General features: G+C 42.3%; 1 protein-coding gene across 1 annotated transcript; it reads left to right on the top strand.

Moving 5' to 3' along the window:
• The first annotated feature begins 1,918 nt into the window (after positions 1-1,918).
• LOC113142282 (serine/threonine-protein kinase pim-3) lies at positions 1,919-5,206 on the top strand. The gene is made up of 6 exons (XM_026327237.1): positions 1,919-2,431; positions 2,650-2,759; positions 2,882-2,932; positions 3,066-3,429; positions 4,251-4,427; positions 4,783-5,206. Exons 1-6 carry the CDS (start codon positions 2,344-2,346, stop codon positions 4,983-4,985), a joined length of 993 nt encoding a protein of 330 aa, XP_026183022.1. The 5' UTR covers positions 1,919-2,343; the 3' UTR covers positions 4,986-5,206.
• Positions 5,207-26,430: the final 21,224 nt, after the last annotated feature.

Genomic DNA, 26,430 nt, shown 5'->3' with positions numbered 1-26,430 from the left:
TACAGGAGATTTGGCTTCTGAAAGCACTTTAGAGTAAAAGAACAATGATCTGCAGTATTACAAGTGATTAGTAATAACATTGGTATGGGTCAGACCCGTAATGCCTCTAAAAATAAACCCATGACAACCAAATGATCATGCAACAGAGTTGGGAGATATTTCTGTAGGGCTGTTGCAAATACTAGACCACAGATGAACATATTTTTTAAAGTGTAAAACAATAAAACTATTAATCTCCTTAACTCTAAACTCTTTATGCATACTGAGATAAAAGGAGACTGCCCTTTTAGTTTGTTTTTTTTATATGCCCCAATACAATTTGAACATAAAATGCAAATACATTATGATGTCCTCATGACACACACACACACACACACACACAGGCCTACTACTTTTTCTATATAGTGTTATGTTTAACATAAAGCACTGCACAAATGTGTTTACAGCATGCATTTTCTGCATGTATGAGTGACAATAAAAGCATGGAGCTGTGAATGTTATCATATAGTGAGTGCAGAGCTTCACTGCAGGTTAGCCTACAGGCTTACTTTACTGTGTGTGTGTGTGTGTGTGTGTGTGTGTGTGCGTGTGCGTGTGCGTGTGTGCGTGTGTGTGTGTGTGTGTGTGCGTGTGTGCGTGTGTGCGTGTGTGTGTGTGTGTGTGTGTGTGTTCACATTTACATAACTTTTGCAGTTGGCTGGCCTATAGCAAGATAAGGTTCCCTGAAATTCTTTGATGCTTCTGTTTGGTTAGTGGTCACACACAGACACATACATGCACTTGCAGGTTATCGGAGGTAGAACCCGATAAAAACTGGAAAGTTCACCAAGAATCAAGGTCATGTCAGATGTGAAACAGGAAAATTGGAAAGTTTACCTTCTGAAATGGAACAGCTGGCTCCACAAAACTTGGCCATCCGATAGTGTTTCCATGTAGTATTGTTATCATGATACTATGCTGTTTTGTTTTTATACTCATGTCAGTGCATGACATAGTGTTCTCATGTATCATCCCTATGTATCATCCTTCAAATACTGAGTGTGTGTAATGTTTGCCCAGTCATCCGTGGACACAACATAATGTAAATGCAGCAACATGATGCTGATGTTTGCGAGTATTTAAAATCCATATGTGTAAGCGTCATTAAATTGTTGCTTTAGACTGGTGTTATTAGGCTACTGGTATTTTTAAACCACTTTTGATGTAGGAAGATCATATGAAGCAATTCTTTTATATCATTTGTATAATTTATTCGTGTGTGATTTATTAACTATAATTTTGCTATATAATTTGTATAATTTTTTTCTTAGTTTTTTTTAATATATATTTAGCTTTAGCTGTTTCTTTCTTTTTTTTTTTTTTTTTTACAGCCTGTACACCAAAGTAAACAAATAACACGTAGCAGATGAATACACAACGTAACAGCTGGTTAGAGGTCATCAGTAGTTTGTGGTGAATTACAGAATAAAGTGAAGTGTCCCTGCCATAAAGTGTCTGTCACTGCAGAGCTGCAGAGGAAAGGGGGGGGGGGTAGAGGACGGCTCAGAATTACCGCCACGTGCACTCAAATGCCTGCTTTATTATGAAAACCTGTCCCGGATTGGTCCAGAGACCAAACACGGTATTTATATACGACATCTGATTGGTCGCTGCCATCCGAGTCGATAGTGAACACACCGCAAAGCTTTCCAGACAAGGGATTCTTGGGCGTCTCGTACTATGAGAAAGTAGTCCGCGGTGAACATCATTATTTCGATGATATTTTGATGTACAAATATAATAAAATTACAGCACATGTTCGTTAGTTAGATGTTCAATCTGTGTGTTGGGAAATACGGCGATTCAGCGCTGGAGTTTAGCAGAATTGTCGACTTGTATTGCTGGCGGAGGGATACCGTTATCCCACTGCGCGTCAAAATATTGGCTTGGGGAGACCGCGCCAACGCTCAGACAGCGACCGCTCCTCGGGACAACTACAGGCAGCTGAGGCGCCCTAAACGCACTCTGCTGTCGGTACTGCTGCTATACGCATCGGAGTGTTCGCTTTTTTTTATTCCCTAAGAGGACAGTTTTTGGCTGAGGAGCGTGAGTCAACACACAAAAGTCAGATTTAATGCCAGTTTTCGGGAAATGGTCTACTACTTCGCGGTCGTGACGCGGCTTTAACGGGCGCGGTGCGGCGGAGTTGGCGCACTGCTGGACTGGATATATTATTATTCGCTTGCAGCCAAGTCCGCACCACCACTTCCACTGCGCCTGGTTCCACTTGTGCCCAAACTGTACTTGTTCTTCTGACCCTCGGCGGGTGAACAGGCTCGTCCTCTCCAGCTTTTCAGCTCGAATATGTTGCTGTCAAAGTTTGGTTCTTTTTCGCATATTTGCAATCCTTCAAGCATGGACCATCTACCAGTGAAAATACAGCTCCAGCCGGGTAGGTCGCCCTCACTGAGCGGTACTTTTCTGTGTCTTTGAATTGTGTTTGTAATTTAACACAGAAGTGCTTTGAAAAAACGCATTTTACTGCGCTAATTTAGAGCAGGCTCCCGCTGTTGGAGCTGACCGGCTGAGATCTGGCAACCTGACTTCTCACCAAGCGGCGCTTTGTTGTGGAAATATTCTGTATCTTAACATTTTCCCTTTCTCTTGCAGTCAAAGTGGAAAAGGAGCCCTTCGAAAAGGTTTACCAAGTGGGGTCCGTGCTGGGCAGCGGAGGGTTCGGGACAGTGTACGCCGGCAGCCGGATCTCTGATGGCGCACCGGTAAGGAGGCGGACTGGGATCGGGATCTTGTCTTTTGAGCTTACATGTGGTGCCATCAAAGCCGGGAGACTTGGACTGTGGCTGCCTTGCTCACTCTTTCTGTGTTTGCTGTGTTATTCCAGGTCGCTGTGAAACATGTTGCGAAGGAGAGGGTCACCGAGTGGGGCACAATTGTAAGTAGTCGACTCTGATCTGGGTGCGTTTTTTGTTTTGGTCCCCCCCATCCCCATCCCTAGCTGCTGTGTTTGTGTGTGTGTGTTGTGTATTATCCACACATATTAATTAAATATCCCATTTCTGTGGCAGAGCGGAGCTATGGTGCCTTTGGAGATCCTGCTGCTGAAGAAGGTCAGCTCGTCGTTTCGCGGAGTTATCAAATTGCTGGACTATTACGAGCGGGCGGACGGCTGGCTCATCGTTATGGAGAGGCCGGAGCTCGTCAAGGATCTCTTCGACTTCATCACAGAGAAGGGCGCCCTGGACGAGGACACGGCTCGGGGCTTTTTCCGCCAGGTTTTGGAGGCGGTCAGACACTGCTACAGCTGCGGTGTAGTGCACAGAGACATCAAAGATGAAAACCTGCTGGTGGATCTACGCACCGGGGAGCTCAAGCTTATTGACTTTGGCTCAGGGGCGATTCTCAAGGACACGGTCTACACCGATTTCGACGGTAAGCAGCCGCCGCCACCCCGTCCTGTTACATTAATCGCTGTTATGAGACGGTACAGGGCTGGATGCGTAATTAGGTTTTTTTATGGATACGTATCCGTGTGGGCTGGGTTGTGTTTGCCCTTGATGCTCCGCTGGGCTATATTCAGACATGGAGGCGTTCACGGGGCTGTGACGCAGTGGTCTGTTTTTGGTCCAGGGCTTTCCTCGCTTAGGGTCTGTCGCCTTTTCGTTGTTACGGATTTAAATCGATGGTGCCAAATGAAAACCTTCCGCTGCCGGTGGGTGTGTGACGCGCTTTTTATGGATTAACAGATATGACTCAGACTCTATCGGTTCTATTAGTTACCGTCTTTTTTGTTGTGAGACTGAGTGTATGTTTATGTTTCCTGTTGTTTTATTAGTAAAGCCTGAGTCACTGTCTTGTGGGTATTAGGTCAGTGCCACGTAACATCTGTTTGTTGTGAAACCGGAGTCGGCGCTTCACGTGACGGGCTCACATTGCCTCTTTCTGTTGTTGTTTGGTATCCAAGTTCCTCCTTCCAGGCAAGGGAGGGGGGGCAGAAAGGAGGGAGGAGACACAGACAAGTCACCCAGTTTGTGTTTAGTGGCTAAGGGAAGGTGGAAAGCATTTCTACTATGACTCAGCCATTTTAGACACAGACATCTAATTATTTTCTTCTTCTTTTTTTTTTGATTCGGGGTCTGTTCCATATTTTGAGCACTGATGCCCTTTGTATTCTTATCCCTGAGGAAATACAAGTAGATCCCTTTCACTGCAACTTACAATTTGTGTTTCTCCTATGTTCATCTCATTTTTAGGTACAAGAGTGTACAGTCCACCGGAGTGGATCCGCTTCCATAGATACCATGGTCGCTCTGCAACGGTGTGGTCGCTAGGCGTGCTGCTGTACGACATGGTGTGCGGAGACATCCCCTTTGAGCAGGATGAGGAGATCCTCAGAGGGAGGCTGTACTTCAGGAGGAGGATTTCAGCTGGTAAGTCAACCACAACAAGCCACAAAATGCAGGAGGTGACTCTGTTGCCCTCTAGTTACTATCACAGGTACACCCTGAAATCCACCTCCTGGTTTCACTGTATTATAGATCAGTTAATGTTAGATTAAGACACCGCACACATAATGGATCACCTGGCAACCACAGAGAGGTAACTTAATAAGAGCATGTGTGCTCTCTCTTCATTGGCTGACTGTGCCACCTACACCCTGGGATCCATTCAGACAGACAGAGTCCAGTCTAGTGCAGCCACATACACTACACACCCAAACACACATTATTTCCCTCTGACTTCAGTGCACCTGATCCTCAGTACTGTCTCTCCTGCTTCCTTTAGAATGCCAGCAGCTGATCAAATGGTGCCTCGCCCTGCGGCCCTCAGACCGACCCACCCTGGAACAGATCTGCGACCACCCCTGGATGAGGGCGACGACTGAGTCACCCAAGCCACCAGAGGAGCCGGTCGCCGGTGACATCCGCCTCAGGACCATCGACACAGACTCTTCGTCAAGCACAAGCTCAAGCAAGGAGAGCCTCTGAGGCTGACTCTGATGGACTGAAAAGACTTTGTGGGGAAAGAAGGGGTGAGAATGGAGGGAGCGATATGGACTCAAGACCAGCAGCCTGTAGCCCAGCAAACCCATCAGTGGGTGGGCACCTGGCTCAGCTGGTCCAGCAAGAAAAATGTATTTTAATTTTTCTCTTTTGTAGGGAATTTCTAATTTATTATTATTTGTTCTTCCTTACCTTATCCCCCCCCCCCCCCCTTTTTTTTTTTTTTTTTTTTTTTTTTTTTCCCCCTTTGTTGAATATACTTGTTTCCTGATGGGGAACATTTTGCTGTTTGGGCGGTCTTACCAGCACTGTTCATTTACCCACCTTTTAACTTTATTTTACTTGTTTTGTTACTAGGCTGGTATATGCAGGCAAGGCCCTCCTATTCAGTCACAGCTGCTCTCATAGAGCTTGGAGAGAGACATTTTTATTTAAATATTTTATTTTTGATTTTGGAGTGCCTTTGTTTGAAAAGCTGCTTTTCTGGTAGCTTTCATCAACAACTCTGATTTCTGGATTTTGTCCTCAGCTCGGTGGTTAAGTTGGCTGTGTTGTGGTGGAAGGAGGGGCTTAGGCTTTTTTACCTCTCCCCTCCTCTCCATCACTGTAAGCCAACAAGCCCCCAGCCAAGAGGCTAAGATAGCATTAGGTAGGAGAGAAGGAGGTGGGGGCTCTTCCTGACAATGGAATACTTGAAACACACTCGACTCAATTCTGTGTCGCTCTCTTTAACGCTGCTCACTCACTCTATAGCCTGAACAGGTGTTTGGGAACTGGATCCTGTTTTTTCTGAATGTCTACAAAATGTCAACACACACACATTTTTCTCCCTCTGTTTCCTCCATGCCTGTTGCAGGGCGTATGGCCCTTGACTTACCTTTTCTTTTTGCCTTCCACCATCTCACTGCTTGACACTACACAGCCCCCACCCCTGACCTCCCTCAGGGTTTGGGGTGTGAAATGCACAATCAATGCAATATTCATGGACTCAATCATGTTTGTTTTTTTTTGTTTGTTTTTTTTTTCTAACAAATATTGTACAGCATGTTTTATTTTATTTTTTTGTGTGTGTATTTTTTTCTCCCCATTGCATTAATTTATTTGTTAACATGTAGACATTCCACACTCTGTGGCTATTTATTTATTTATTGTAAGTGCTTAACCCCCCCCCCCCTGCAAAAAAAATTTGCATATCCTACTTGGCCTTTGGTTTGCATTCCTGTAACTTATTTTTACATTTCAACATGTTTTTTTTTTTTTTTTTTTTTTTTTTTTTTTTTTTTGTGAGATGTGGAGGATGCACTGAAGGAGTTGTTGATATAAAGCAGAATAAAATAAGTTTACTTAAATTTGAAAAGAGCATTTGAATGTTATTTAACTACTTTAAAAAAAAGTTTGTTGGTAATGTTGAACGGCAAAGTGAATCAATTTGAGTTCTGTGGAAAGCTAAACAATGGGTGCAACAGCTTTGATAGTTGTCACATAGCCTCATATCGGAGACCTTTCAGTTTAGATGTGTGACTTGTGGCTGTTAAGAATGGATATTGCTATTTTTTGATACAAAAATTTCAATTAAACTCCCATTTTTATGTACAGAACAAAGTGTGGTGTCTTGATCATTTCATTCCAAAACAATCTGTCAAGTTGTGAAAATTGCATCTACAGATTTTATTACACCATGTTTTGGGGTTTGTAAATGAAGTCCAGCCAGTATTCTCCATCTACATGACATGGTCCCCTGGGAGGCTGAGCGGGGCTAATATACACATCAAAATATGGCACATGGTTCATTTACACCCCCTATAGTAATAATATTGTGACCTGTCTTGTGGCGTGGCTGAGAAGAAACATCATAAGAGCCATTAACAGGATGACAACCTGCAGCAACCGGGGGTAATAACAGACTGAGGGGGGAGAGGGAGCGATGCTGGTGTGACTGGGGAAAAGAGAAAGTGTGGACATTAGGCATCATCACACACTTACATAAAGCCTCTAAAATACAACTAATTGCTTTTCCATTTTATGCCTCCTGCATGCCTACTTACCTTACAATAACACAAGTCATTCCATTATTGGACAAGGGAAGGCCATGAGTAACAGACATGGTGTGCCTGAGCATGTGTACACAATGTTTGTGTGTGTGTGTTTGAGGGGTTTCCACGGAGTGAGCACTTGGGAATAGTGTCATTTTTCTGAGGAAGTGCTGCCCCCTCTGGTGAGTCAGTGCCATAACCTCTGTCTCCTACCAGTCATTATAACTCAAAACATTATTGCAAAAGCTTTTCTTTTGATAATGTGGACCCTCTTAATGCTGCCGCTATAAATCACATGTTATATAGGCATAAGGAAGACAGACAGACAGAAAGTGACTTTACACAACACAACCCACATGTCCTCATTAGACCTGCTCCTTAGTCCCCTTGATAGCTCCTCCAGACACATATACATGCCCAGTTATACTTGACTGGCTGCTTCCAGTTGAAGCGGATTGGCGACATATGGGTACTTGAAGACTTCATTAGGCATCTGTTCCTTAAATCATCTCATGGATCTAATTCTTGATGAAGGGTCTGATTTATTTAACATTTAAAACAGCAATCCAACATTATTCTGATGTTCACTCGAAGAGTAAATGAAAGCAGAAATATGTTAAACCATTCCTTTAATGTTAGAAATCCTATAGAAAGCTTGAACCAGAGCTACCTAGCTTCCAGTAGGGACATAAATATAGCTGGACACACATTGTTTGATCAAATAATTCCTTACAAGCACCAGTGCACCACCCTGTAATGAAATACAGAGCTATAAGTGTTTGCTCTTGTCAGACTCAATACATTGACATCTGTTTTTCTATATGCACGCCTGGTAATCCACTACTGTCTTAGTGCCTCTGGGTTTTTTGACATGCAAATGACCCACAACTTGTCTTCATCAAAATCCCTTCTGCTCAGACTCAACACTACAGCAAGGTCTCATCCACCCTCACCGTGAAATCCTGATTAAACGTAGCGGGGCATATGTCATGGTGTTGTCTCCTTCAGCTGGTTAATAGCATCCATCACTGCCACGTCATTCGATGCTATAAAGATTCCACTGCTTCATAGGGATCTATCGAATGGTGTAACATCATATATTATAATTATCATCATTTTTATAATTTAATTAAGCAAACTCTTTATCTGTGAAGCTGTACTGGGAAACAAGCATTGGTGGTGCTAGACAGTTATGGCAAGGTGGTGAGTTTAGATAGCAAAAGAAAGTCTGTGTGGAACATTAGGAGGCTTTTATTTTTTATATTACTTTTGCTTTTATTTTGAAGTCTTCTGATATCTTGAAACCAATTTTGGGTAGTGGTAGAATATTGAAGCTTATGAATTAATTGATTCTTTGTGAATATATTTTCAGTATGTATATTTGTAATGTAAACCCTTCAGTCGAGCTCACTGCACTGTGAGTTTTTTCCCGCCTTAGTCTGTATTCTCTGAACAAAAGTGTTGGCACATTATAATTGTTGATGGTGGCCATCATAGGTGACAACTCGACAGACACAGAGGAAGATGCCAGATGGACTCTGGGCCCGAGGGCCCCAATGGGCACAGATGGGTGGGTGGGTGGCACCCACACATGCAGCACAGGAGGCAATGGTGGGACCGAGACAAGGAAAAGAGAGAGATGACACCACCATCAGTGATACTACATTTCACACTATTTCTCTCTCTCTCTCTTTGTGTCCATGCATCTGTGTATATGTCTGCATGCTCAAGTCTGTGCATGTTCTCTCACGCAGAAAAAACACTGAAGGTAACAAATATAACCTGTGATTCATCCCCCTTGTATAAAACTGCGGGTTTTTCGGCCTGAGACTGAAATATCTCTGCAGCCTGTCTGCTCCTCTACATCAGTTTACAGTTTTCTTCAAAGAAGCAGACCAAACACATGAATTTAGCAAGCGATGACAGTTGGTCAGTCTACTACTGGACTGAAAATGAAGGCATTCATTCCAGCATTTTAACTTTGTAGAAATGGAGTAATGAGGTCAACATAGTATTTGTAAGGTCAGTTCACCCAAAATCACAAAAAACTCAGAGCTGTTTGATGTTGCTGTGTAGATTTGCAGATAAATATTGATCTCCATCTAAACAATGAATAAAAATGAATTTTGTGTCACATCCTTTGTCTTTGCCCCATGATCTGCTGGGCCTGTTGGCTTCTGGGCTTTTCTAGTAAAGGCTCATTGAACTGCAATACGAGCATGCCCAACAAGAGAAGAGGTTTATGGCTAAACGTAGGTCGATGATGGTTGCAGACGGCCCCACATGCACACCTTTGAAATCTTAACTTCTTAATTGCGTGAACCTGTGCGTCCTGCTTGCTGATTGGTTGATAAAACTTCCTGTTGGGAGGTTGGAAAAGGCATAAGGTGGATTCAAACGACAAAATGGAGAAACAAAGTGAGGAAACACTTATTCCTTATCCTTTGTTACTCTTGTTTTGCTGCTTGTTATAACACAGAAATTGTCCCCCTTGCCCATGTCAGCTTCCTCCTTTCTGTAGTACCCCCTAGCCAGAACAGTAATGTTTGCACAAGTATAAATACAACAGCTATGCAACCATCTCTGACAGACAGATGCATATGTTCCCATACAGGCAGTAATGCAGACATCTAAATTCAGCTTAACCGACATTCCCTATCCAGTCTCCACCAATCCCTGGATTTTCCTCCAGTCCTGACTTTCTCCCTCACCACACCTGTGTCCATTCTCTTGATTAGCCACCTCAGGCTAAATGTTTGTCTGTTGTTTGTTCTTTGATTCCTTTTATTTTTAGGTTCCCTATATATCTAGTTCCCAGTGATGTTTGGACTTACCCTGTCTTTGGATTCTGCCTCGTGTTTACTCCCCTTAGGCTGTTTGTTTGCCTCAGATTGATCCCCTGTTGCTGACCTGCCTCTAGACTCCAATTGTGCCCCTGGTTCTCCTTCCTTGGCCTTCCCTGCTCAGACTGTAAAGTAAGTTTTGTTGTTTCCTATTGTGCTCTATCTGTCTGTTTAAGTCATTTCTGCATTTGGGTCATCTGTCTTTGCTTGGTGTGTTAACCTTTCTGATACGATGCTAGTTGTTTGAAAGCATTTCCCTTACTCTGTTCAGAGGTGAAATATAATCGGACTCAAATCAAAGCACATGCATACGTGGCATCATACACACACTTTTTGTATTTGCATTAAGTTCTGAACTTATTTGCAGGCTGTAGAAGTCTGATTTGTCTTTGTATCATTTCTACACGTGACAGTTTTTTTCAGGCAGATGAGGCGTTCATGTGTGGGCACACTATCTCCTTTCTGTGAAAAGCCGCAAGCTTGTACTGTACACCCTGCTTTACTTCTTTCTTATGTTATTCAGGGTTATTCAGTACTTCATGTGTCCTTTTTCAGGAACCATGTTTATGTACTTGTGTTGTGTACATGCCTTTGTTGTTAGCCCTCAGGCTGGCAGGATGCTTGAATTGACTCTTGAGGCTTACTGTTCTCTGTTACCCAGAGAATAGTGTCTGCTGGGACTTTCCCTGGGTCTGGCTTAGTCTTCATTAAAAGCTGTGTCACCATGACAGAGAAGTACCTGGTTGCCCAGCTGGTGGAAACCTGCTGCTGTCATTGTGCTGTGTGAAGGAACTCACTGTTCTGGGTCAACAAGATAGAAAAATAAGGTGAAAGTGCGTTGTAGGTGTTGCAGGAAGAAACAGGTGTGTAGTGACAACACGGACACACACAAGACATGAAACAAGCACGTAAACAGGTCTGTGAGGTTAAACAGAAACAGGTTAACCTCAGTCCTCAGTCCTGTGCAGTTTGTTGCTGCTGTTGCCAAACTCCCAAACAACCTCATCAACAGCTGCAGAGCTCAGCAGGTGAACCGAGGTGACCGCAACAGTCCAGTATTCCTAAGTCGGAACAGTTTGTCCATCGTGTCCAATTGTTGAGTAAAAACGAGGGAACGCAAAAAGTGAGATGGTGAAAAGGAAGCAGGGATTAGATGGGATGAACACAGGGACTATGTGTGTGCCGAGAGGGGAAGAAAGAGCGATAGGAATCTTAATCGTTGCAGTATTTTTACAAGCTTGTAATGTGATCAAAGGAATTATTGACCCGGTGCTTGTTCTGCCCTGTGGCTGTTTTTGTATCTGTTTTTCTGCCATGATGAGAACAGTCTTTTTTTTTTTTTTTTTTTTTTTTTTTTTTCTGAAGAAGCAGGACACTGTCTCGAAAAGCAATATTTTTGTGCAGCAGTGTGTTTCAACACTATCACCGATGATTAAAGTATTAAGCTGCAGTTATGCTATGGAGTTTTTTTTTTAATTTCCCTTAAAGAGGTCTGAGAAATAGCTGGCTCTGATAATTCTCAGTGATAATTCTCTGTGACACCTTTCACATTTCTTGTAGCTGTTAAGAGGTCAGAGTTTTCTAAGTTTAGCTTATTGAAAATACATAAAACTCGACACCAATTCAAACTAGAGTTACTTAGTCTTGTAAGCACGATGTCGCTACTTCCTTGGGTCTGTTTTGTTGTTCAGGTTTCTATCCGACAATCCAGAGACATCCAGGTGAGGAGTGAGCCCTGTGACGGATGGCACCCAGAGCAGTGTGATTCCTTTTGGAATAATGCATGGTGGGACAGGCTCCAGTCCCCCTGTGACCCTATAAGAAACAGGTGAAGAGAAATAATGGCTGAAGGTTGTCATGGCTGAGTGTCACAGGACTCCCTGTCAGTTTACAGGACCTCTGTTCTGAATGAAGACAAAGCATAGCCCCTGTGAATATCAACTATTCATTTCTAGAGAGAGTAGAGATTGTGTATACAGTATGTGTAGAAGAGTAAAAAATAAGTCGAGTTTGTAGTCCAGGTCTGAGGACGAGCTTTGTTCTTCCTCATTTTCGCTCGGTCCAGTCTCCAACAACTCCTTAGAGAAATAACCGGCTCTGATAATTCTTAGTGATAATTCTCTGTGACACCTTTCACATTTCTTGTAGCTGTTTGATCTATTACTCATAAAATAAATATGGATTTGTGCTTTAACATCAAAATCAAATACACCGAAACTGTCAAAAGCACTGTGTTAGAGTAAACAGCGTTTGGTATGAAAATGAAGTGGAGTTAGAAATCTGAGAGATTATTATTATTATAAGTAAGAAATCTGGAAATGAGCATCACTCCATTTTCGAGGTTACAGGAAGAGAAGACTGATGACAGGGACCTAGATTTCAAGGAGTATTTTTGTTATGACTCACAACTCTTGTATATAGCAATCAAGCTAAATTTGATGTTTTTTCCTGGACAAACTTGACACTGAATTTGAAAGCTTTGGCAAGAGAAGATAGCAATTTTAGATTTCCAGTTCTTTCAGAATAATTTAAAGATTTCGACCTTTATAAACCATTTCTGGGCCCAGACTGTCTCTTTAAAGAAAAACAAGAAGAAGAATGGAGCAGTAAAAGGGTTATATCACAGCAGTGAAAACAAATCTACTTCCCTTTTATTTCAGCTGAGTAAATATCACTACGTGGTAGACAGACACAGTTTACACAAGCAGGGCACTGATTACAAACTGTGAGAACAGCAAAGCATACAGCCTCCCATTCAGGACTGTCACAAATGCCGGCATGTCTCGTAGATGACGGTGATTCAGGGGTGAATGTTCACCGCAGGTATGCAACAGCCACTTCAGGCTGAGCCGAGCTCCCCTCATGCTGCCAGGAATGCATGAGAGCTGCTGAGAGAGGGGAGAAAACCACCACAGTGTGGGGAAACTACTCCTTCATTTCTGCCCTGCCTCCGGGCTTCTTACTCAACCACATGCAGCAGATTCACCATCGGGCCGCACTTTACCACTTGTTCAGCCTGAGAATCCATGGGCCTGGGAGGACCCTGGGAATCAGTGAGAAAAGAGAAGAATGAATTATGGGCGTTGTCGTGCTTTCTATGAACTGAAACCAGTAGAGAAGTGAAACTGAGAGCCAAAGTGCAGATTGTTTTGATGACTTTGAAACATAAGCCATTTTATCAAGGTGTTCTTTTTTAGTGCTGTACACATCATCATATAGATTCTTGTTGAAATATTTTAATGCTGGTGATTTATTTTATTTTTTTCCCAACTGAAGTGGATCTATGTTCATCTATGTTCTATATCACAAACAGGAGTCCTGCAGTTTTGTTACCCAGAACCCTTTACTGAATTTGAGCCATACTAAATATTAAGGAACTTTAATGGCCTTAGTGTCTGATACTTACTGGGTTCACAATGGTGCATAAGTTGTTTGTAATGTTTGTCTATAAATGCTTAAGGGAAAAAGCGTTTAACTGTTCCAGATGGCTATTTGACAAGAACAATGGCAAAAGGTTTTACTTCTTTTTTTTTTTTTTTTTTTTTTTTTTTTTGAACAAATTAAAAAGCAAACAAACATTAAACTCTTGCTCCTGATAGAGATCAGTTTCCTCCACCAGCAAAAATCTCACTTGTTCAGAAGTTGATTAAACCATGTGACCTGTTGCACTGCCGGTAATACACATCTCAGCCTCAGTAACTGAAATGTGTTTATGAACTAAATAAATCTTCAATACTGAAATCCAGGATTAATGCTGTTAGTCAGGCCATCTCAGTCTTCCATCTCACTGTGTTAATCTTCTCCCACTATTTAACTGAACGCAGTCAACGGCGTTTTAGTCCAAATGTGAGTAAGTCCAACATGTGCACTGCAGAGGGATAGCGTGAGCAAACACCTGTAACCATGGTAACTGCACACAAGAAAGATAGCAACAGGATAAAAAAAAAAAAACACGAAATGAGACTAAAATGTTTTTAGCATTTGACTGAAATTGACATTTTCAATGGAAAACTAAATCAATATTCAATTCCCAGTATTTGATTTCTCAAATGTGTATCATGTCCAGTGTCAACACTGCATGAGTCCTGATATAGAGATTTAAAGAGGCCAAGGACTTCCTCAAGTGCTTACTCTAAACACTATGCAGATGTGCTGTAGCAGGCACAAACAGGTGATAGTAAAAATAATACTATGGAGGAAAGATGAGAATAAGACTGAGAGGAAGTCTCCTTCTCAGAGATCATAGTTTACGTGAGATTATGATCCAGTTAGCCAGCAGGCATGGGCTAAACTGATATACTGTAATTCAGAGGAAAAACCTGAGAAACACTAGACCTGAGTAGTTTATCTTTTTGTCAGAGAACTATTTGTAGCTGGTTCAAAATCAATACATGGCTTGCCAAAATTTCAGTCTCAAACAGGCCATGTTTTATACAAATTATTTAAATCAGAATATTAGACTGTCTACATACTTTTAAAACAGAAGAACAAAAGCATAAAGATGTCACACAATCAGCATCTTGAAACAATATCTTGATATTTAGAAATAAAAGAAATCTGATAGGAAGTGCTTAATTAAATCAAAATAATGTTTTTCATTAATACTATCAGGACTGTTCTGATCTCTGTTGCTATCAATACATTTGGGCTGTTCCAGGTGCCTGTGCTGAGCGTCAGAGCTCAAGGTGTGACTCAGCCTTTCTGCATGTCAACATCCGCCTCTCTACCGCTTAAAAAAAAAAAAGAAAGAAAAGAAAAGAAAAGCTGCCCGTCATGGAACAGCTCTGAAACACCGTGACCCCGATGCAGTGCCAGCTTGTCATGAATAAAAACCCCAAGGAGCAGGGTCAGTGGCAAACACGGCCGCTTCCTCTGGTGTCTGACTTCAGCAGAGTCCGTTCGTTTCACTTATTCTAACCTTGCTGCTTCCCGACTGTGTCCTCAGTGCAGACAAATGTCTTAAGGTGCTTTTCCAGTTCTTTTCATTGAAGGTAACATGAGCATGTTCTCGCCCACAGGTTGTTTTATCAGGACACTCAGTTGTTTTGGTTTGTCCTCTGAAGTTTCATTTGGATTATGTGATACTTCCACCCCAGACAGCACACAGGGTAGCTGCAAACTGACATGTTTTGAGAGACAGAATTCATAAACAAAGATCTTCCTCATTCTCAGAAGATTTGTTTCTGGGAATCAATTGTTTTAACATGAAGATATTGGCTGGTTTTACCAGAAGGTATTTGATGAGCCTTCACAGATGTCTATACTCTCTGGTTATGATGCTTTTTGCACACCTTATACTCTTTTCTCTCCTTGTTGTGCTTAATTTCCCTGTTCAAGCCTCTCCTCGTGTCTCCATTCTCCTCTTTTTCTTCCTTCTCTATCCTCATCCTCACCTGTTTTTCCTCGACTCCCCTTCGCTCCACGTCCCCCTCCCCTTTGTTTACTCGTGTCTCTGTAGTCACAGTGATGACCATTAGAGTTGCCACCTGTCCCCTATAATACGGGATTGTCCTGTTTTGATAAATAAAATGTTCTGTCCTGTTGTTCCTTCTTTTTACACAGTCAAGGCGGCAACGGTTGTTACAGTGATTGTGTTACAACTGGGACAGTTCCAGGAAAGGGGAAACAAGGGATTCTTAATAATAAGGCACCGTTCTTCCCATAAGGCGCTCTCTCTCTCTCTCTCTCTCTCTCTCTCTCTCTCTGTACCACTCCACTCCCATAACACACACACACACACACATTAGAAAGCTGCCATGTTCTGTTTGTTTGTATCTAGTTTCACATCATAAATGGCTGCAAGTACATTGTGTGACATGATTTTAAAAAAAAAAAACTATAAAATTATAAACAAACATGGTGGCATGTCATAAATAGGATTTTGCATTTAAACAGTAAAATGTATCAATTTTCTACTTGTCCAACCTTGAAAAAAAAACCTAATACTTTCTGTCATAGTTCTTATTTTCTTTTTATTTGGTTTTCAGAGGTCAGAGGTCTGGAAGCAGGATATATTGAACTCCTACATCTTTTAGACTTCTAGTTTGTGCTTAACTTATTCACTTATTCTCAGTGAGACTGGCAGATTTGCAGAGGTCCTGCCTGGCTCCATCCTATGAAGACTGGACAGCAACTTGACACACAAACATAAAATAGGTAGAATTTACTCAGGCAATTATGTGTTTATTGAAGTTATAGTCCTTTATTTGCATTTGCTGGACATGTTTTACTGTGTTGCATTTTATTTAGTGATAAGAAGTCATTGCAGTTGGGTTTTTGCATTATATCCTAAGATCAGTTCAATGTGGTCGGTAACAGACTTATTAAAGGCAGGGAAGTGTCCTGCCACTGCACGTTGTGCCAGTTTATCAGAGGAGTGTGTGTGAAGGCGTAAAGGCAGAGGACCAAAGTGTGTCATATAGAGCAAAGAAACAAAAACAACAAAGCTGAGGTCAGTGCTGAGCAGTTGATTTCCACTTGCACTGCTGCATAGAAGCAGCCACTGTTCCTCTGGCTCTGCTGCAGCTGAGCATGAATTCCCAAAGGCTTTCTACAGCAACCACAGGTATCACACTTCAGTTTTATAGGAAGCAAGTGAGTGCAATGCAGTACGACCTGCAGCAGAGAGCTCAGCTGCTGCCCAAACAAAACTAGGCCACATCCAGCATCATAACGCATAACAGTAAAGTGGAAGAATGGTTGAGCAACCAGGCCACTGATTATGGCCTACTTTTCCACCTCTTTCTGCAACCTTGCTGTTTTCGAAAGTTATATGACACGCAAATGGGGTTTGACATAAAAAATGTAGTCCAAGTATATTGGAACAATCTTTTACCAAATCCTCCCTGACACAGACAATTAGGAACCAGAACTTTATATATAAAGTTCTGGTTCCTAATTGTCTGTCATCTTTGTCTTTCTTCTATAAACTGGTTATTTAGTAGTGGATTCTCCTCTTAAATGCAGCAGATTTTAAGTCCACCAGTGAATCTGTAAAGCCTACTTCAACTTCTTTTTTTTGAATGTGAGAGCACAGACATATATTCAAGTAACTTTTAATAAAGCACCTTGTTCTCCAGTTCTGTGCCAAAAATGTGAGAAAAATAGACAGAGAGGAACACAAAGAGTCAGAGTAACACAGAAGAACTCTGGAAGTCAACCAAAGAGAGGTACTGATGTGGGTGTTTCTGTGTTCAGGTGGATGGCAAAGGTCCCAGGAGACCTTGTTACTCAACAAGTGATGATGCTGCCAAGGCTGTGGACACTTTCAGAGCATTTAAAAAAAATGTTGAGGAAGAAGAGGAAACAAAGGGGCCATTAGCTCAGTAGAAGAGCTTTAAGCAAATGCTCACAGTGGATGATTGCTATTGCTCTACTGAGTGTTGTGCTAGATTTCAGATTCCAGAGTCCAGCAGGCTGCAGGGCAGTTTTTTAGTTAGTGTCCTCTCTGTCAATGTGTGTGTTTAAAAGCCATAATAAAAAAGCCAGTGTAATTGACACTGTACTGTGTGTGTGATGTTTGTCGGCTCAGTCATACATGTGTTTGCATTTTCTCTGTTTGCTCCTGGTTATCACCGCGGTTGCAGTGATGTCACCAACATGGCTCCCCCACTCAGTGCGTCAGGTTATGGTTATGGATCAGGTATCCTATTTGCTTTTCAGCCAAATCTATTTATGGAGGTTTCCGCTTTGCACAAACAATTACGTACATTTGTGTTGACAGAGATATAGTATGGGTACAATTGATATAAATAATAAGCACAGTGGTATTTGTGTGACAGGCTGAAACCAGATGACACACAACTGTCCTCATGATGTCATTACCACACAGAGACATTTCTAAACATATTCTGTTAAGGTTAATAAAATATCAGTTTCAGTTGAATGCTCGTACTGGTTTTAATTCATACATTGTGCCTTGTGCAATATCATGACCTTTCCTCTATCTTAACCAGAGCTGAGTGTCAAAACATAATCATAAAGAAGTTATATAATGCTGCAGATACTGAGGGGCAGATATTGTATAGCAGGCTGTGGTATGTTGCCTGAAAAGGAATTATATGCATGGACAGGGAATATTATACTGATACATTCATTATCAAGTCTGTGATTTGCCAGCTACATTAACATTTCCTCATTATATTATTAGATAGTGTAACCCAAACAACATTATTTTTCCTCCAAAATGAATTTGCGACTGCACATGAGTATAAAGAAAATTTACATCTCAAATCAGCTTTTAGTTTATTTATTTGTGTTGTGGTCTATCTCCATGTGAGCGATATCATTTTTGGTTAACCACTGGTTATTTTGGTATGCAAAGAGCCAGCTGTCAGACTGGGAGTCACGGATTGTACTGATGACATCATGGAGAGGCAAATTTTGCGTATGTGTATATTTCCAAGATGTTGGAGTATGTCAACATTCTCTATCTTATTTTCCGATATTCCCTTATCACCCTCAAGTATATACATCTACATTCACCTCTCATGTTACATGCCCAAACTCTGCACCAGGGGTAACCAACTCTGGTTCTTGAAGACCACTATCCTGATTGTTTTACAACCTACCCACCTACCCACCTACCCACTGCTGATTACCTGGATCAGGTATGTTCAACCAATTCGATGGTTAGAAGGCAAGCCAGATGGTGTCCCTCAAGGACTGGAGTTGGTTACTCCTGCTTTACAACGCTTTAATCCGTCCTCTCTCCTCACTGTGATATTCCATATGAACTCTTAAAAAAAACCCTCCACTGCAGGATGATTTAACGTGCTATGACAGCATGGAGCATGTTGGTTACTGAAGCAAAAAGACAAATGTCAGGCGTAGCTGAATAGAATAGAATTAAAAACTGGTCAGCAAATTTGTTAAGAGCAAGCAGGGATATATAAACTACATATAGGAGTAGGAGGGTTACAGTCTATGCTGTGAAATTGACTAATCCCAAAGGATTCTTACCCAGCAGGCTTTGAGAGTTCAGTGGTAGGCCAGTGCACAAATGCAGGTCACAAGATGCTTGAGGGGAAAAAAGTAACTGCTTTATATACATATGTACACAGTAGTTCTGTTGTGGCCTGAAGTGCCTCGCCCAAACCCTGCACACAACCCTGACCTCCAGTCATCACCTCTTGACCCCAACTTGAACCTCCGCTCTGTGTCACAAGCCAGCGAAAGGTTCTGCAAGAGACATAACACACAAACACACACAAGCACTCACTCTCCGTTTTCTTTCCGACATACATATATTCAAAGAGCACGGGAACTACACATGTGAGGCAGACAAAACACACATACAGTAGCACAAAGGCAGCAGTTATGGGTGGTAGCCCAGGGGATCATAGAGTCACATACACAGATGCCAAAAATAGTATAGAAAGTCAAGCATTTTGAGCCTCAGGGGTCTTCTGGACAATTGCTGTGGGAAAGTGCTCCTCTGAGATTAGTCTGAGATTCCTTCTATTAAGGTCTTTACGTCAGTCAGTGTCATTTTTTGTTTATGTGTGTCTTATTATAGACCAAAGTAGTGTAGTGGCTCTGAAGCGACACTCTTGAAAAACATGTTCAGGAAGGTTTATGACAGTGTTCTTGTTATGTTTGATGTTCAGCCTATTGCTTCAGCCACAGACACACTGCTGCTATCACGTGACTGCGTTTGTGTGTGTGTCTCTGCACACAAGTGATGCGAGGGGACGAGCAAGTGTGCGTACGACCTCAAAACAGGATTAGGTTTCCATGCATATATGCATATGCTTGAATGCAAGCATCCATATGTATGGCTGTTTTGTCTTGTGTGCTCTGCCTCTTACGTTTTAATGAGTCATGACCAGAGAGCACTGCTCATCCTGACTAAAAATAGAGTTTTAGTTATCTGCTCAGCGGACCGCTCAGCACTGCTTAATTATTCAAGGCTGGGAAAAGGCTGAGGACTGCCATTTCCCCCCTCCCCTTCCCCAGTGCTGCGTTTTGTTTCCAGGACATGAAGTAGAAAATGGATGAAAGCGTCTGCGTCACCACTGAGTGCGTGTTACCGTGTCATTCACTCAGTGATGATAATATTGGCTTCTAGGCTTTTCCCCTTATCATGCTGCGTGTGTGCGTCCGCGTTCACGCTGTTTGTCAATAACATCTGACGTCAGAGGAGGAGGAGGGTTACCGTCATATGCTCACTCACAGGAACCCACTCACACGCAGTTGTTCCCTTATTTTTCTACATATTGCCTAAAATGAACTGTAACAAACACCATTAAACGCCTGACTGCTGCGCTTCATGAAACATTGATTTTTATCATATTTCCTACCTGGAAGCCCCCAGTAGTAAAACAAGCACCAGCATCTCTCAGTGGTGCTGGTAGGATGTCCTCCATCGCTGGTATTTTTTTTTTTTTTGTTTGTTTCTGTTCAGGATGGTGGGCTTTGTTTCTAGGCACAGATCCAAATCCTACTGTGCCTGCCATCCCCACAAAATAGGCTGGCAATATTCTAGATTTTATTTATTATCAACAAATCGTGTGAAAAGACTCAATTATTAAGTTCTATGTGTAGCCACAGCTTATTTCTCAGTACCACAGACATGTCTACAAATATTAAAAACACAGAATTTAGCCACACAATTGCACATTGGAATATATACTGTAATTTGTTATAATGAAAAAATGAACTAACTAGTGTTATGGGTTTGTGACCTCAAACCATAAGAACACCAGTGATGTGTGGAGGCATTTTGGATTCAACACCATAAATGGATAGAAATTGTGGAAGTGACATTAAAGCAGCGTGATTGTAACAGTAACATGACTAGTCACTGGTAACTGGGCACTGCAAATGAACTGAAAAACACCAAATATATGGTAGATTTTAGAATTAGCCTCAGTGCGATGGGTTTTAAACTATTTCAGCCACATGCTTGTTGTGTGAAGTAGCTGCCTCTTCATATGCGGCAGGCAGCAAGGTAACAAGTCACTGTTTGTGGTGATGAATGATTGTGTGTGCCTATGGAGCTGTGTGCACCTGTGCGTCACGTCCACCCCCTCCACAGCACCTTTTGTTCCCTGGCTGTCACCTCTTGTAAGTCAAACTCTTCCTCAGCCACTGCACACTTTTGCTTTCCTGTCCTTCTCCCTCCCTCTTTATCTCCTCTGTATCTCTTCATCACATGACATCAAACCCAGTTTGACGTCAATTTGACATCAACAGAATTAGGAAGGACAAGACAGATGCAGATAAAAACCTTTAATTCACAAAAGAATTAGCATATTAAAAGAGGATAAATAACCACATGACAATGTTTATTGCTTTAATTCCAGTGCTGTTTGCAGGTCACAGACAGATGTTTACTGGTCACAGACAGATGTTTACTGGTCACAGACAGCTGTTTATCACAGTGCATGTCACTGTGTTTCTACAGCCGGCTAGGGCTGTGTATATGACTGGTAGTCAGCGTGTGACGATGCCTTTGTGGTCATTAGCGGTTCATACCTGTTGTTGGGCCCAGTTGGCCACCAACTCTTTGTCTTAGTGTAACTAAATCGTTGATTTCTTGAACGTGCCTCATGTTAATCCTGGCTGTGGAAACCTGTAAGAGAACAAACAGGACACATTACAGGGCCCTGTATTGTCCCGCAACAGGTCTAGAGAAAAAGCTGAATCCAGTTATAGAGTTCACTGAGGCCATTTGGTGATAGTGCCCCTATTGAACCCTGTGCCACATAAACAGGCAGGCATGTTGGGAATGCCCACATGCATTTACAAGCATGTTTTGTGCCACCGGTGCCATTTGTTTGGTTAATCAGTCGGTGCAGGCGGCGAAGTCTTTTGTTATTGGCTGGGCGGGGGAGGCGGGGCCTGCTCTCTGAAAGAACATATGAGCATCAGCAACATCCTGCTTCTTTCAGCAGGGAATACAGGATACATTCCTGTTATATGGCACCATTGTCATCTCATATAATACCAGAGGGAGCAGGGAGGAGAAGGAGGAGAAAGCCCTCATCTGTCACTGTCAGAGATTCTCTCCGCAGATCTCCATTTACTATCTGAAAGGGAAATAAGATCACAGAAAATGTCCCATTTATTGTCTGGATGGAAACTTATTTTCCAAGGCGAGGATAAAAGACAATGGATGGAAAAAAAATACTATACTGTTCCAAGTTAACAACAGTTACAGTCAAAGTGGTGGTGGGTGGTGAACAAATGCCAATTCAGTAAATACAACACACTGATATTTTCTGGCATCTTACTACATCACTGTCTTAGCTCACACTTCTTAGTTTTGTTTGCTGTTCCTTATTTTAATAAGTTATTGAACAGCACTGACATCTTGGTTCTACTGAGTAAATGCAAATTGCAAATTTTTAGATTATATCTATTTCCCTGGTTTTAGGATTAGATTACCTTCCACCCAGGCTTCCACTTTAGTCAGTTCTCTCGGGTATTGAAATCCATTTGAAGAGACCTCAGTTGTACTCTAGACGAGTATAAATGTAGTATTTTTTATGAATTAAATTTGTTTTGGTACAGTGATGAAGTTGTGTAGGTAAGGAAATGTCGTCTCCTGTACTGGGCTCTTGTATCTAATTTGCCTCTCTGCATCTGCATCTGCAAACACCTAACAGTTAAGTAGGTTTGATAACGCCCACGTTATTTAACCTGCAGACAGGTGTGTGTGTCACGAGTGTGTTACACTAGAGACAGAAAAGGCAAATAAAGACTGGAATAACATTCAAGACAGTCGTGACAGAGGGTCTTATGGATAGAGAGTCGGGAGTCTGAGTCTGAAAGTTGCGGGTTCAGGTCTCAGGACCGGCAGGAATTGTCGGTGGGGCGGCGTGAATAGCCAGCGCTCTCTCCACCTTCTATACCATGACTGAGGAGAGACCCCTGAGCAAGGCACCAAACCCCCCAACTGCTCCCCGGGCGCCGCAGCAATGGCTGCCCACTGCTCCGGGTGTGTTCACGGTGTGTATGTGTTCACTGCTGTGTGTGTGCACTTTGGGTGGGATAGATGCAGAGCACAATTTCGAGTATGGGTCACCATATTTGACAAAAAGTTACTTTCACTTTTCACTTTTTTTCACACTGTTTTTCTCTTGCATACTCTCACCTGGTGGTGCTGGGTGAGTGCAGTCATAATAATTCCCCCCCCCCCCGTGGCCCTGCTGCGCCCAGACAGAGTGGCCTGTGTCCAGTGTAGGAGCAAGGTGACGCCAGTGGGCCACACTGAGCCTGTTGTTAAATCTTTTACGTGGAGAGTAGTGGGAGGGGGGTGAGAGGAGGGATGTTGGTGTTCAGGGGGAATGGTAAGGGCAAAAAAAGTAAGAGGAGGGTGATACGAAACAAGGTCTGAGGGGAGGACACAAATGAGGGAACAACTGGAAGAACAAGATTCTAAGGTGTGTGTGTGTGTGTGTGTGTGTGTGTGTGTGTGTGTGTGTGAACACGTGGCAGAAGTTACATCTGTTCCCTGTTATCCCCCCTCACCTCTAACTCCCCTTGACTCCCCAGCTTGGTAGCATTCTGGACACGTGTTTGCCACCTTTTGACAGTAGCCCCACATGACTAACAGACCTTCAGAACAAGGGCAGGGGTTTTGCTACATGGCCGGAGATGAGACACGATGCAGTCGGACCTCGTTCTCTTACAACCCCTTATTGTGTGACCACCTCATTGATGAGGTGAAAGTTCAGAACCACTGCACATCCTGTTCATATCATTCAAAGTGGAAACATTTTCAGGGGTCAATTTTTATTTAAGCTTTACATCAAAAAAAAAAAAAAAAGAATAAAAGTGTTAACTTCCTTCCATTTAGACTAGATCATCTAACTGCTACTTCACTGTACCAGTGTCAGGCTGTGTGAGTTAAGTGCAATATTATCATATATGATTTAAAAAACTAATGTAAAACCCAAAATGTAATGAACTGCATTTATGCAATAACATCAATGTGAGTGTCAAACAGGCATTATAATTTCTGCCATGGTACTGAGCGATATTGCTACTGTGTAGTAGTAGCTGTAATAATAATAATGATAAAATTTGTAATCATCCCCACACGCACACCTTCTGCTCACACCCGCCTTCCCTCCCATTTTGACTGCACATCCACACAACACACACCTCACACAGTCAAACTGTTGTCTGTACTATATGTTTTTTTGTCATTTCGTCTTTCGTCAAGGAAGCTGGGCCCAATTTTAAAAAAAAAGAGATATTATAACTTGGTTTCTGCCATGGTGAGTACTATCAAAGGATGCACTGATGCATTCATATGGAAGAATCTTCTCTCTGTGTCTCACTGTTTAAGTTTAAAGTTTGGAGTTTCAAACAGGCCTTTCTTATGTAATGCATGCACTGGTAGTACTCCATCTGGGAGTACTCTATTGGCACGTACAAACATGTGTGAGAGTGTGTCAGTGTGTGGGCGAGAGCAAGATGGAAAGAGTCAAGAGAGTGAGTGTGTGTGTGTGTGTGTATGAGCACTGTGGGCGTGCATGAGTGTGTGTGCATGTTTGGCAGATTTATCCATAATTGATTAAAGTAAATCATTTCAGAATCAAATTTTGCGATTTGTATTTTTTTTTTTTTTTTTTCCCACCTGATGATTTGGATAGACCGACAGCTCACCAAAGCCTTCCTGTAGATAGGAGTATATTTGTGTGCATGTGTGTGCGTCTGTGTGCGGGGGCATCAGCAGGCTGGTGAGTGGGCTGCTCATTGCCATCCATCCTCTGTTCAATCAGAGACACTTCCACACGGTTTGCTACCAAAGCCATTCACAGCCATCACTAAAGAGTCCCAGAGACAGGATATAGGCCAAGCCGAAGCTGCTATTGCTTGGCCAGGGGAAACCAATTCAGTTCCAGCATTATATAAACCTGCCAGATCAAGCTGTGTAGTCATTTGGTCACACACTTCATTTACATTTTAAGCAAAGGAATGAGACACCGGAAGCTCTTCACTTTTCTCTTCTCTTCTCTCTTCTCTTCTCTTCTCTTCTCTTCTCTTCTCTTCTCTTCTCTTCTCTTCTCTTCTCTTCTCTTCTCTTCTCTTCTCTTCTCTTCTCTTCTCTTCTCTTCTCTTCTCTTCTCTTCTCTTCTCTTCTCTTCTCTTCTCTTCTCTTCTCTTCTCTTCTCTTCTCTTCTCTTCTCTTCTCTTCTCTTCTCTTCTCTTCTCTTCTCTTCTCTTCTCTTCTCTTCTCTTCTCTTCTCTTCTCTTCTCTTCTCTTCTCTTCTCTTCTCTTCTCTAGCAACAATAGCAGGTTGTTCAAAGGGGACATAACTGAAGAAACCTCCAGATCAAAGACAGACGGTGTGCTATGTCACCGCTCTTTAAACTCTTAGGAGGAGTACAAAGAGCGGTGGTCATAAAGTTGTGGTTGTGGTACCACATAACACAAGAACAACCCCCCACATATGCACTCATAGTAATACCTGCTTAAAAAAATCTGGCTCAGGCTTTTTAAATGTGCCATTTTAAACAAATATAAATAAGACTTATCTTGTTCAAGATCATCACCTGAGGGCATATTCTACCAGAAAAGAACATAATGGGAAGTCCTGGCGTTGTTTACATTACTACAGTGAGGATCAGTGTCTTTTATTGGCCTGTCATAAACTCAGAGATTCAGGTCCTGAGGCAAAGACGCTCATGCAGGCACCACCTCAGAACAGTAAAACAAAGACAGGCCGCCTGGAGGAGAGCGCTCTGCTGGATGATTCCTGTGTTCAGCCTTTCAGTTGCTTGTGTGTCCAGATGTTTCTGGCTATTAACGGTGGGGCAGATGACGGATTGCCTCTCACACCAAAGTCGCCACCTAGTGGTCAGTGCTGAAAAGACAGTAGGGGAAATACCAGACATAACCCGCGTTACCTGAGATAACACTGTGGAGGTTCATAGAGCAGGTGGTGGAAAGTAACGAAATACTTCAGGTACTTGGACATAGCTGAAGCACTGTAACTCTGTTTTTTTTTTTTATTATTATTATTTTGTACTTCTTCTCTTTATGAGACTTGAAGTCGTAGCTCATAACGTGGCTTCACTGATTTTAAGCATATTGTCTTTCAAACCGTCTTTTCCCAACTGTCACTTTCATAGATGTTGAGCTGAACTAAGCCATGCTATGCCAGTTTATCTCAATATTTTCCCCAAAGAATCAAACACAAGAGGGAAAATCACCGAATGTGTCCATGAATTTAAACATTTATATTATATTTCTTGTTTTAGTTCATAGATTTTTATTCAACTGCATGTTTAATTACTCACATTTCTGAGCATGAGGAATTCTGTGAGTGTGAAAAGTTCAAAGAGAGGCTGTAGGAAATGAGCGGCTTTAGCAGAGTGGGTTTTCATTTGGGAATGAGTGGCATGTCACAGGCCCAGCAGCTCCACATGGCAGATATATGTCCAAAAGTGCTGAGCTGACAGAGAGGTGACAGGCAAGGCTTAGCTGACCCAGCAGCGCTGATCTCCCCCTCACTGTCTGACTGCAGACTCATCAGCAAAGCCTTCAATACAAAATGTACCCCGTCTCCTGGAGACCAGACTGTCCAATTTACACTT

The sequence above is a fragment of the Mastacembelus armatus genome, chromosome 23 (assembly GCF_900324485.2).
Source record: "Mastacembelus armatus chromosome 23, fMasArm1.2, whole genome shotgun sequence".
NCBI lineage: Eukaryota > Metazoa > Chordata > Actinopteri > Synbranchiformes > Mastacembelidae > Mastacembelus > Mastacembelus armatus.
Note: the sequence above shows the minus strand (reverse complement) of the source record. Positions and strands in the feature narration are given on the sequence as shown.